General features: G+C 52.1%; 1 protein-coding gene across 1 annotated transcript; it reads left to right on the top strand.

Annotated features, from left to right (window-relative positions):
- The first annotated feature begins 2,733 nt into the window (after positions 1-2,733).
- Positions 2,734-12,112, top strand: HEXA (hexosaminidase subunit alpha). The gene is made up of 14 exons (XM_009090096.4): positions 2,734-3,019; positions 5,779-5,877; positions 6,176-6,241; positions 6,397-6,443; positions 6,769-6,879; positions 7,349-7,450; positions 7,539-7,671; positions 8,328-8,508; positions 8,824-8,910; positions 9,250-9,322; positions 9,736-9,916; positions 10,007-10,097; positions 10,495-10,599; positions 11,075-12,112. The coding sequence occupies exons 1-14, from the start codon at positions 2,755-2,757 to the stop codon at positions 11,136-11,138; spliced, it is 1,605 nt and encodes a 534-aa protein (XP_009088344.2). The 5' UTR covers positions 2,734-2,754; the 3' UTR covers positions 11,139-12,112.
- The last annotated feature ends 466 nt before the right edge of the window (positions 12,113-12,578 follow it).

Below are 12,578 nucleotides of genomic sequence, written 5' to 3'. Positions count from 1 at the left end.
ACACTTAAGCAGTTTTCTTATGTAAAGAAACACTTGAAAATCAGACTGTTAGTCTGGATTAATGCCGGCCAGCTACAGATGAACTTCAATGAGTCATCCCCCAGAGACATCAGGTCCCCTAAAATAGCATCAGCAACTGAATCTGTAGAAAGGCTGGAATATTTGGACTGAAAGCTCTGATCACAATGCTTTACATAAGCTGGCAAACATGCCACCCTCCCCAGGCTGAAATGAGAATTCGCCTCAAGCCAGGGCACTCCCACAATTCTGTCTCATGTGCTGGGAAGCACAGTCCTGACATTGCCTGATGCAAGACAGCAACAAACTGGCTTGTCTGGGATGGTTTTCCTTCCACTGAAATTTTAATTCCATGAAACTACTTGAGGACAAGTCCAGAGATACTGAAATCAACCAAATATAGTCAGAAAATGATGGTAACAGCTGGTGCTCCAGAAGTTTGCACAGAGAAAAGCAACAAACCCAACTCGAGACCACAGAGGTTTTATGCAGACTGGTAGCAAGAAACTTGAACGCAAGGAATGACCACTTTCCCAGAGGTCTGACACAGGCTGGAATACAGGTGTTCTCTCTTCCTGCTGTGTGATGAGGACAGAGATAGAGAAGGGCCACAAAATCCTGGAAGAACAGTGAGGAAGCAGCCTGGCATGTGCCATTGTGTTGAATTTGGGTCTTGCCACCTCTGTAAGGAAAGCAAGGGATGATTGTCAGGAGCCTGAGGGAACCAACAGGCTTTAATTGACCCTTTAATTGGTCCCTCTCCTGGGACCTCCATCCATGAACTCCACAAACTCCATTCAATCTGAGATTGAGGCAACCAATTCCTCCTGATCTCTGCTATGAATGTACCTGCTCCTAGGTATTCCTAGAATGATGTTGGACTTCACTTGGTGCCTTTAATTCTCTGGGTGATACCTGGGCTGTTGGTCCAGCCCTGTGCTCCGTTAGCCTGGCTGTGGAGGTACACCCACCTGGTAAGGCTGTGCCTGTCCTTGGCTCCTGGCTCACCTTCCCATTAGGTAGACTTTGCCATTTTACACAGCTGGAAAAGAAAGATGCAGTGCTGTGTAGGTGTTGAGCTCATGGCAACACCATTTGACTCTGTTTGACCCCCTTCCTGATGGAGCTCATATTCTCTATCTCTTGGTGACCCTTAGTCCCCTCCCTATGGAGGGGGAGCTCCCCACGAGCCCCATATAAATATTCACTAACCTCATTAAATTCCCACAATCCCATTTAGACCCAAACCTGACTGATCTCCTCCTGGTGCCTCATTTCCCCACAACTTTTTCACCTCCACATCACCCCTAAGAACTTCACTGGAACCTCACAGCCTCCTTCAACACTGGAGAGCACCTCCCTCCGTCTCTCCCCAGCCCCACTGAAACCCTTCCATGTCTTCCCAGCTCTTTTTCTTTCCCTATCGCTCCCCAGCTTTGTGCTGGTGCTATTCTAACCTTTGACAACAAGTTTCTTGTGTTTTTGGGGTTTTTTTCTACAAAAAGTCTTTTTCCTGTTGATCCTGATCTCTCTACACTGCTCCCATGAGGGACAGTCCCTTACATTCCCTACCAGACCTTTCCATAGTTATGTCCTGCTCACACAGAATGGTTTTTCCTCTTGTGTGATGGGGCCATCTCCCTTGTCACACTTTCTCCCGTGCCATTTGTTTAATTTCCTGCTTGCTCCCATGCCTCTGGCTTGTCTCCCAGCATGCCTGATACCTTGGAGTTTTCTGGTACAACAGGTTTTTAATAATTTGATGGAGTGGGTTCCCTTGTAGGTTTGTGCTGGCAATTAGATGGGTAAGACCTGGGCTTAAGGCCCTTATTTGAGTTGGGGATTGCTAAGGAAAGCAGAGCTGGAGGGAGGAAGCAAAATTAAATAGAGTTCATCTGAGGTTAAGGCTTTGCTTGGAAAAGCCAAGCGCTGCATGGAAAACATCTCTGCACCACTTCACTGTGAGGATCCACCACGGGATAAAGTCCCTTTTATTTGTACAGCCCAATCAATATTTCACTGGCCACATATAAAATAGCCTTGGAAACCTCTGCAAAGGATGATTTATATACACCACTGCTCATAAAAATACACAGCACCAACAGAAGATGCTTAAACCCAAGGTGGATCCAAAGCATGGGCAAGAGGTGCTGGTTTTAAACTGAGAGAGGTCTAGTTAGGTTAGATACAAGGAAGAATTTATTTACAATGAGGGTGGTGAGGCCCTGGCATAGGCTACCCAGAAAAACTGTGGCTGCCCCATCCCTGGAAGTGTCCAAGGCCAGGTTGGACACAGGGCTTGGAGCAAGATGGGATAGAGGAAGATGTCCCTGCTTATGGCAGAGGGTGGAATTAAATGGTCTTTAAGATCACTTTTAGCCCAAAACACTACACGATTCCACGAAAGCAGCACGGGTGAAATACGTGATTTAAACCATCAATCTCCTCAAACCCGGAGGCAGGCTGCTGAGGCTCCCTGACGGCAGCAATCATGGCTGGGGTGGGGGGGGCTGTAAAGCCTGAAGGCTGGGACAGAAATTATTTTCGGAGGAGAGCTGCAGGGGTTTCCGTACTTTATTAAAGGAGTACGAGGAGGGAAGGGGGGACTTCTGGGGGAGGCCGTGGGACGAGGGGACAGCGGAGGGGAGGCCGTGAGGGCGGGCCCGAGCTGCCATTTCGCGGCCGCCCGGCCCCCCGCTGTCGGGCGGTGCCGCCTCCCTCAGGCTCGGGCGCGACATGGCGGCGGCGCGGGCGCTGCAGCTGTCGCTGCTCCGGCTGCTGCTGCTCCCGCCGCTGCTGCTGGCGCTGCTGCCGAGCCCGGCGGGGGCCTTGTGGCCGCAGCCCCAGGCCCAGAGCTTCCCGCCCGGCGGCGGCCGCTGCCCGGTGCTGGCCCGCCGGTTCCGCTTCGCCGTGGCGGACGGCTCGGCCGTGGGGCCGGGCTGCGCCGTGCTGGACGCCGCCTTCCAGCGGTACTGGCCGCTGCTCTTCGGCCGTACCACCGGTGAGGGCCGCGGCGGGCGCCGACCCTTCCTCCGTGGCTTTGAGCTTAATAGCTCCCCACATCCTCGCTAATTTTGGGGTCAGACCGCGGGGTTTGGTGGCCGTCTGCCTCCCCTCAGTTCTGCTGCGGCAGGTGGGGTGGGAGTTGAGGCTTGGATGGAGTCTGGTGGCAAGGGCAGCGATGGTTTGGGATTTGGAGAGCGATGTCTATGGCACGTGTGGAAGAAATCTAATCGAGTTTGGCACAGCACTAGTCCTTCTGCCAGGATTTAGGCTCTTGCTATCAAGTGTTTTCTCTATCTAATTTTTTGCTTCCTCCAGGTAGTGTTAATCTCTCCATTGCTTCATTTCACTTCCTTCTCATGTGGCTGCAGGGAGAGCAGCTCCCAGTCTTGCAGCCATTCCTGCTTCAGGGTTACTGCTAAGTCTTGGCTGTTCTCATTATCATGTAGCAGCTCTGGGTGTCCCGTGTGATGTCTCACCTTGAGGAAAGACTTGCTGCTTTATGTGTGTTCTTCCAAGTACATGCTTGTGCCACGGGACACCTCTGCCAAAGTGGAGCTGCTAAAAGTCCTGAGGCAGCATAGCTTTTCTGCCAGGGAGGGATTAGCTCCCAGATTCATCGTGAAATTGTAGGGTAAGATGAGGAAAGGCAAAAGCTTTGAGAGTCTGGATTTGCTGTGGGACAGGCTCTAAAGGTTTCTTGAACCCAGACTTCTTCATGACAGCACCCATTGCTTGCCTGGGATGAGCTGCAGGAAATCTCTTGGCTGTAGAGCTGACGTGCAGGGACGCTCAGTAGCTGCGTGGGTCTGCTGCAGCCTGAAGTGCTATATCCAGGGAGTATGAAGCACTTCATTCATCAAAAAGAGCTAGTAACTCTGCTCCCGAGTGTTTTAAATGTCAGTGTGAACTCTGTTGCTGCTGATCAAAGCAGAGAAGGGTGGCAGTGTTGGAAGCTGCTTGGCTTTGTCTTGAGTACATCATACTTTGAAAAAAGCAGGTCTGAAACAGAGAACCCTTTGGCTTATTTTATTTCTTCAACTCTTGTGAGTAGAAGTAGAAATAAATTTTGATTTGAGAGCCAAAAAGACTCCTCTTGGTTCTCTTTTGCTGCTAGGAACTAAAAACAGCTGATCTAATTATTCACGCTCTCCTGTTCCACTCAGAGGGGAAATGTGACCATCAAATCACTTGGAGCAACACTGCGATCACAAGATCCAGCTCACACTCATCACTTTCCATATGCCCTGCTTTATGATGCTCAAACTACACAAATTATTTTAAGGCCTTTTTTCCCCTCTTTTTCTTTGCTTTTTTTTTTTTTTTTTTTTTTGGTCTTTTTTTTCCGCATGGGTGGTTAGTAAGAGCAGGCAGTGGAAACCCTGGATGAAAGGAAATAATTTGTATTAATAGAGGAAATAAATGGCAGAAACCATTTTCTGGCTGTGCTGCTTTGCAGGTGTGGTGGCAGTGGTGCCTGCCTGCACCTTGGCTTAGGAGGCTGTGTTTGGGTTGGGGAACACCTCACCCAGCAGGTTCAAACATGGTGTGTGATGGTGGGACCGATTCTGTTGAGGTTCCTCAGCAGAACAAGCGCTCCCAGGTCTGAGAGCGGCTGTTCCCGGTGAACTGCCGCCTTCCTGAGCGGAGGGAGCAGGTCTTGCTGTGCTGCTTGCACATCTGTGAGGTTGCCTTGGCTACCAGCTTGTCTGCAACCGAGAGGAAAGCTCAAAACAGGGCTGGCTTCAAGCTGTTTTCCTTCTCTCCGCAGAGGTTTCATCATCCCTTCATGGAGAAATCGGGATTTCTGTGAGCGCCTGTGAGCTGTGGAGCAGGGGCTCTCTGCATTTCTCTGAAATGCTGGCAGTGCCACAGTCTCTCTGGAAACTTCTTGGTGCTCTTGGCTCATTCAAAGCCAAGCTCTTTATTTCCAGTGACCACATTAAGCATTGGCTGTTCCTGGGAATGCTGTGGGGGTGTAGGTATGGACCTTGGCTGGGATGAGCAGGGTCCCACCCTGCTGCCCCATGGTCCTCCTGGCAACTGACTGGTCTCCATTTGGAATGGGGAAGTGACTCAAGTGGGAATTCAGGCTTGTGCATCCTTGGAGGTGCTCTTCAGTTAAGGAAGAGTGCCCAGAGCTCCTACTTGAGGTCTAAATGTGACTGGGTTCATTTCTCTGGCTGCTACACCTGGGACCTGTCCTGCAGAAGGTGAAGTCAGTTGGGAGCTTTTCTGAGCTGGGTGAGACCTTTTGATTGTCTCTAACTCAGCCCAGTTTAATAGATTCATTCTCCACCCTTTTAAAAAGGTTTTCTTTGCCCTTTTCCAAGAAGTTTGGGTAGAGCAGAGCTCTTGGGCTTGTACTTTTTGCAATGCTGGGAGATCTTGGAAACAAGAAGCTCTTCACCCTCATGGAGAGGCTTTCACTAATCATGGCTGTAGCAGAAGAGTCAGGCCTGGTGTCCTGGAAGCCTCAGAGGCTGCTGCTAATCCATATTCTGCTGTTTCTCCTCTCTTGTGTGTTCCTTTAAGCTTCCTTGTGGGCTTCCTCACAGGCTGGGATTAGCTCATGTTCTGCTGTTTGGCTGCATTGAAATAAACCCCTGCTGAACACCTTGGTGTCTGTTTTGGAGTGCAGGAAGGGGTGCCTGTTTCTGCCTCCATCCCTAGCTGGGCTGGGAGGATGGTGGTGGGCTTGGAAGCAGGGAAAAGAGCTGGGATGGGGTTGATGTGCATGGTCTGTGTCCTTTGCAGAGAATGAACCATCCTGGGAAACACCCTGCACCAAGCTTCTCGTCTATGTTTCCACTCCAGGCTGCGATGGGTTTCCCAGTCTGGACTCCAGCGAGAGCTGTAAGTGTCAGGGTTGGGAGCAGGAGGGAACGTGGCTGTTTCTGTGCCTGTCACTGGGAAGTAGCACTGTGCAGTTACCCTTGGATTTGGGGAGGGCACCAATTCCCTGCTCTTGAGACACTGGGCCAGGGCAGGAGGGACATACCTGAGGGTGCTGATAAAGCAGTGGAGAGAGGATTAAAACAGCAAGAGAGGAACAAAATTCAATTCTCTGGAGTCCTGGGGTGCAGTTCTGTACCTGAGCCCTGCCCAGTGCTGTCATGGCAGTGTGGGACAACCCCCTGATGCTGTTTTTCAGATAAGCTGTCTGTCTCCAAAGGCTCCATGCTGCTCTCAGCAGAGACCATCTGGGGAGCTCTCCGAGGTGAGCTGCACTTCCCACAGGGCATTCCCACTCTCCCTGCCTCGAGCCTGTGGGGATGTCTCCTGGTGCCTCTCTCTTTCCATAGACTTTGTTAATTGAGCTCTGCTCCTTCGGGGGTGTCTGTGCTGAGAAAGGGGCTGTGTGTTTTCCTGCAGGCCTGGAAACATTCAGCCAGCTTGTTGGGAGAGACGAGAATGGCACGGTGAGTCCTGGCCTCATCCCCTGGGAGCAGGCAGCTCTCCATAGTGCCCCAGCCTCCAAGGGGTAGGCTGAGGGTTGCTGGGATGCTTGGGGTGAGTGGGCACAGCCTTGCCAAAGGCCAAGTGAAAATTCATGGATCCAGCCAGATCTCTGCCTTCTGAGTGGGTAAAGAAGTGCTGCAGCTGTTTCTGGACACTTTGCACTCTGGGCAGTGAGGGCACCTCTGTCTTGCCAGCCTTGGGGACAGTGGTGACCTTCAGTATCTCTTGCTAATGGCCATTTGTCCAACATCCTGCTCACATCTTCCTTGTGTCTTCTGTGCGCAGTACTACATCAATGAGACAGAAATCGTGGACTTTCCCCGCTTCCCTCACCGGGGGCTGTTGCTGGACACCTCTCGACACTACCTGCCTCTGAAAGCTATCCTGGAAACTCTGGTAGGGCATCTGTGCTGGGAGATGAGATGGTTTAATTGGGTGTCCCTTCCCTTGTGACAGCTGAGCTCCCTTGTTTCAGTGATTTCTCAGTTGTCTTTGTTTAAAACAAAACTCCGAGGTGTTTTGGATTCCTGCAGTCCAGATTACTCTTCAAGGCTGAGTTGTTTCTAAGGCAAGGGGAAACACTGGCAAAGGTGGGTGGTGGTTCTGTGCTCATCCCAAGAAGAATTAAACTTCCAAATCTCCATCACTGGTTCAGTTACAGGGAGAACAGGGATTTTACTGAGCAGAAGTATTCCTGGCCCTGTGCAGTTTTTTGTGTTCAGAATCCCTCTTGGATCCTGGGGAGCATTTAGGGACTCTGCCTTGTCCTTCTAGAGCTGGAGGACCTTGTCCTCTATCTGTGGCAAGCTGGATGACCTTTTAGAGGGGATGGGACATGTTCATCTTTATCCCTGTTCCTTCCCAGGACGTCATGGCTTACAACAAATTCAACGTGTTTCACTGGCACATTGTGGATGACCCATCTTTCCCCTATGAGAGTTCCACGTTCCCAGAGCTCAGCAGGCAGGTAATTATCACCATGAAAAGCCCAGCTCAGGTGAGCAGATCCTTGCCTCTGCTCCTTAGCAAGGCCCTGAGCTTTGCCGTGTTCCCAGGGAGCCTTCAATGCCATGACCCACGTGTACACAGCCAGTGACGTGCGCAGTGTGATCGAGTACGCCCGCCTGCGCGGCATCAGAGTCATCGCTGAGTTCGACACCCCCGGCCACACCCTCTCCTGGGGGCCAGGTGAGGAGCACACCCTGCCTGCTGCTGCTCTGAGGAGACTTGGAGTTGTCTCAAGGGCAGGAATGGGTGCTTCAGTCTGGATCCTAAAAGCTGGGTGTGAGCAGCAGTGTCCCACAGGTGGCTTTGATGAGGAGCAAACCATTATTTGGGGGATGTGGGACCCAGTGGTCCAACTTCTAGAGCAAAATCCAAAGGGAAACATTTCCATCTTTTCTTGGGTCCAAGCTGGGTGATTTTTTTGTGGGAGCATCTGCTCTGCCAAAACTAACATCATGGCTTATTGCAAAGATCTTGTGTTTAACTGAGGGTACAGCTGGCCAAGCTTCCTTGTACAGCTGGCCAAGCTTCCTTTCTCTGCTTAGCTGTGTCCCAGTCCTGACATACTGCTGTCTACTCCAGGGACTGTGTCTCCTCTTCTATGTCTAGAAGTGCAGGAAGCTCCAGGAAAACATTCCATTGTTTTTTTCTCTCCTTTCCCTGCCTCCAAATGCAAAGGCCCGTGTTAAAACTCTCTGTGTGCGTGGTCATAGCTGGAACTGTGGCTGTCCCTTCTTCCCTGTTCCCTGACAGGCCCTGAGTTGTGCTGAGGGGCATTGTAGAGGATGACATGGTCACACTTTTCTCCTTCCTCACCATCCTGCATTTGTTACCATCAGGTGCTCCAGGCCTTCTGACTCCCTGCTATATTGGCAAGGCTCCTTCTGGAGTCTATGGGCCCATCAACCCCATTGTTAACAGCACCTACCAGTTTGTGACCAGTTTTTTCCAAGAGGTCAGCACTGTGTTCCCAGACTTCTTTCTCCACCTTGGTGGTGATGAGGTAGATTTCACGTGCTGGTGAGTTTGAGATCAGTTTGGATGGGGGCTGGGGGTAAGTATTTGGGATTGGAGTCCCAGCCCGTGGCTTCTTGGTCATGAGCTTTGGTGTCCTGCTCTCCCAGGCCAGGGATAGTGGTGGTGCTTGGGATTTTTGGGATTTCTGTGCTCATGGTGATGCTCAGTGTAGGGAGCTGCTGATGCTGGTGCTTGTCAAGCCACAGCTCTGGAATACCTGGGCAAGCCTTGGACTGATGTGGGAGGGACTTGACCATGCCTTGACCTTACTGCAGAGCTCAGGTTGCAATGGTTTTATTTCTTCTCTTTGGTGCACAGGCAATCCAATCCAGAAATCCGTGCTTTCATGGCTGAGACAGGCCTTGGTGAAGATTACAAAAAATTAGAGTCTTTCTACATCCAGAGGTAAGGACAGGGCATCCAGGGCCTGTTGCTGCACTGTGTGATCAGCTCAAATGTCTTCTGTCTTGAGGACACCAGATGTCCTTTCCAGGAGCTTCCCTGTTGGTCATGTCTCCCTGACCCTGAAAGGGAACATTTTAGTGGGAGATTGACCACAAAAAAGCCTGGGGCTGAGGAGAAAAAAGCGCCATAAGGGGCTGTGCTCTCTCCCTTCTCCTTCAGAAGCACTTCCACATCCTGCTGAGGGTGGTGGGAATATGTGTGCTGCTCCTTAGGCTGTATGTAACCACCAAAGAGGGAGTCAGTGAGATCACCTAAAACTTGGTACTTTTCCCACTCCAGGCTTCTGGACATCGTCTCTTCCCTGGGCAAAGGTTATATTGTGTGGCAGGAGGTGTTTGACAACGACGTGAAGGTGAGAGCTGCCTGTGCTGGGGTGAAGAGTGCCAGCACCCTACCTGACACACTGGTGTGCTCTGGGGGGGCTGTGCTGGGGCTGGTGGGTGTTATTCTGTAATGGGACTGGGGTCGACCTCAAGATGGTGCTGCCAGTGAGCTGCCCTCATCGTGGCTTTGTCACACTGCTGCCAATGCTCTGCTCCCTCTAGGATGCAGGTTTTAACCATGCCCAGGACACTCTACAAATGGCCTTATCCCTCCTTCTGTTGTTCCTGCAAACCAGATGGGAAATGGCTCAAAAATCAAGCCCAAGTCTGCTTCAGCTTCCTTTTGGGCATGTGGAGGGGCCAGGGCACTCTGCTCAGGGGAGCAGGTGGTGCTTCTGTCACTGCACTGACCCCCTGCCCCGTGTTCACCTGTGCTCCTCAGCTGAGGCCTGACACCATCATCCACGTGTGGAAGGAGAACAACCTGCAGTACCTGAACGAGATGGCCAATGTCACCAGGGCTGGCTACCGGGCTCTGCTCTCTGCACCCTGGTACCTCAACCGCATCTCCTACGGGCAGGACTGGATAGAAGCCTATAACGTGGAGCCCTTGAACTTTGAAGGTGTGTTCCTTGTGTCCCCTTTCTGCATGGCAGCCGGCTTGGCACTCAGATGTAGTGCCAGAAGTGGCTGTTTTGCTGTCCCCTCCACAGGCAGCCCTGAGCAGAAGGCCCTGGTGATTGGTGGCGAGGCCTGCATGTGGGGTGAATATGTGGATGTCACCAACCTGACCCCCAGGCTCTGGTAAGGGGGGCCACAGGGAGGTCACTTGGGTTGTGTGAGGCTGGGCTTGCATCCCTCTTCTTTGCCACCGAGTGTCATGTGCTGAGCACATGGGTTTGGTCTGCACATGGTGCCTGTCCCTGTCCTTCCTGTGCTGGTAACAGCTTCACTGAGGCTGAAATGGGAGTTTGCAAGGCTGTAACAACCTGCTGCTGCAACCAGGTTGTGTTTAGCACCTGTCTGTCCTGTCATCCTGGTCTGCTCCTGATGGGCATGTGTCCAGGAACTGATCTTGGGATACTCTGAAGCCTTTGTGTGTGGAAGGACGCTGGTTAGAAAAGTGCTTGGGAATTCAGGGCTTGGTGTAAGAATCTTTTGAGCTCCCCCCTGTCCTGACTGCCTGTCCCTTGTCTTCAAGGCCAAGAGGTGGGGCCGTAGCTGAAAGACTCTGGAGCAATGAGACTGTCAAGGACGTGCAAGATGCATACGCCCGGCTGGCGGAGTTCCGCTGCATGCTGCTTGGGTAACCATCCTGGGACAACTGCCCTTGCACCACTGCTCTGGGCTCAACCTGGGAGGGCAGGAGGGAGAAGGGCTTGCCCTGCTGCAAAATGACCCTTGTTCCTCTGGAAAGCCCTGGTTTTTCTGCTGCCTGTGCGTGGGCAGAGCTTGCTTTGTGCAGCACTGGAAGAGCGCTCCTGCTGCTGGCGTAGGCTGGTGGCTCTGGCGAGGAGAGGGCTTTGTGCTGAGGAAGGAGGGGACTTGTCAGCTCTTGCCACTCCTCCTGCAGCACCAGCTTCCCCAGGAAACCTGTCCTCACCCCGTGCTCCCACACATGAGCAAAAACCTGAGTTTAAAAGCAGGATGAAAACCCCTCCCTCCTTGTCACACTTGAAACGGGGCACCCACAGCCACCCTGTGCCACTGGAAGCCCTCAGGCCTGGTGGTATCTCTGCCTGTGCCCTCTCCCTGATGCCATCCTTCTGTTCTCTTCCCAGGCGTGGTGTCCAGGCACAGCCTCTCTACGTCGGATACTGTGACCATGAATTTGGTGGGGTTTGAAGGGAGAGCCCCACTGCCCTCTGTCTCTGTGCATGCAGGAGGAATGTTCCCCTCTCAGAAGGGCAGAGGGACCCATTGCCACCCCACCTTCTGCTCTGGCTTTATTGTAATGAACATTTCTTTTGCCTTGGCATGCACTCTTTACCTCTTTTTCTATTTTTATTTCTTTAAATCTATAAATAAATGACCCCAAAGAGGAAAAAGGTGCCTATTCCTGCTCATCTGGGCTTGGGACACCGTGCAAGGGTTAGCAGGAGATGGGTAAGGCTTGCTCCAGAGATGCTGGTGGAGAACCATCATCCTGGCAGCTCTGGAGTTTGCAGGGTGCCTGCTCAGCTGGATAAACTGTGCTTAGCCTCTGCTGCTGTCCCAGGATTTGCTTCTGCAGTCATATTGTGCTGTGGGGTCCTGTCCTTGTCCCTTCTCTCTCCTCTGATGGCCCTGCCTGCCAGCCACCACTTTTGCTGCCCTAAACCCTGGTTGCTGCCACCTCCTCTGACTTTTCCTCAGCAGATGACACCCTGGAGCCTCTTTGAGGAACCCTTGCAAATCTGCTGAGTGGTGAATGGATACTCCAAAATCTGTGCTCAGCTCTTCAGGCTGTCACCTCTGCCTGGGATTTGGCCAACTGACCCATCCTCCTCCTGCTCTGTTATTCTCAGGGTGAGGAGCTCAACTCCAGATCTCCTCCATCCAGAGGGGTTGGTTTCAATGGTGTTTTCCTTGGAGAAGAAAGAAACAAGTGGTGCTGCTGTCCCATAGAAGTGGGATAGGTGTGATTGTTGTCCTTCCATGGTTGGGATTGCCGTGCTGGAAACGGCACTCAGCTGAAGGCAGGGAATCTGTGAGGGAGAAATCCTGGCTGGCTGGGACTGTTGTATGTGTGTCTTGGTCTTAAGTGAGTGAGATGCACTGTTATGGCTGGAAACCTTTCATGACTGAACTTTAAATTAAAAATAGTGAATTAACAGTTATTACTGCCTCCTATTTTTACAAGTCAGATTTTTTTTCCTTTTTTATTTTTTCCCCCAGTGTGCTGTAACGTGGTACCTTGGCTGGGTGCTTTTGTCACTGCAAGGAGCTGCTGCCCGCAGGGCTGGGGCAAGCAGGACACCTGGGAAGGGTGCTCTGTTCCCACAGATGATGCTATCCCAGCTCCCTGCCCTCATTCCACCTCCCCCTCTGCCTTGCTGGGCTCCCTTTCCCCCATAACCAGGTGTGAGAGCCCCCAGCACTCGGAATGCCCACGGAGGATTCCCCCAACATTGCACCTTCCACTGAAGCCTGGTATTGTGATCCAGGTTAAACATCACCCATGATCCCATTTCCCAGGGTGTCTGCAGCAGCATTTTCCCCAAACCACCCTCATGGAGGTGGATCAGTGACGTTTCCAGCCTCGGACGGGCCGGGATCCCGGAAGCGCCCCGCTCTCCCCGCCGC

Source organism: Serinus canaria, chromosome 10 (assembly GCF_022539315.1).
Source record: "Serinus canaria isolate serCan28SL12 chromosome 10, serCan2020, whole genome shotgun sequence".
In the NCBI taxonomy this organism is placed as follows: domain Eukaryota; kingdom Metazoa; phylum Chordata; class Aves; order Passeriformes; family Fringillidae; genus Serinus; species Serinus canaria.
This window is presented reverse-complemented; position numbering and strand designations above follow the sequence as displayed.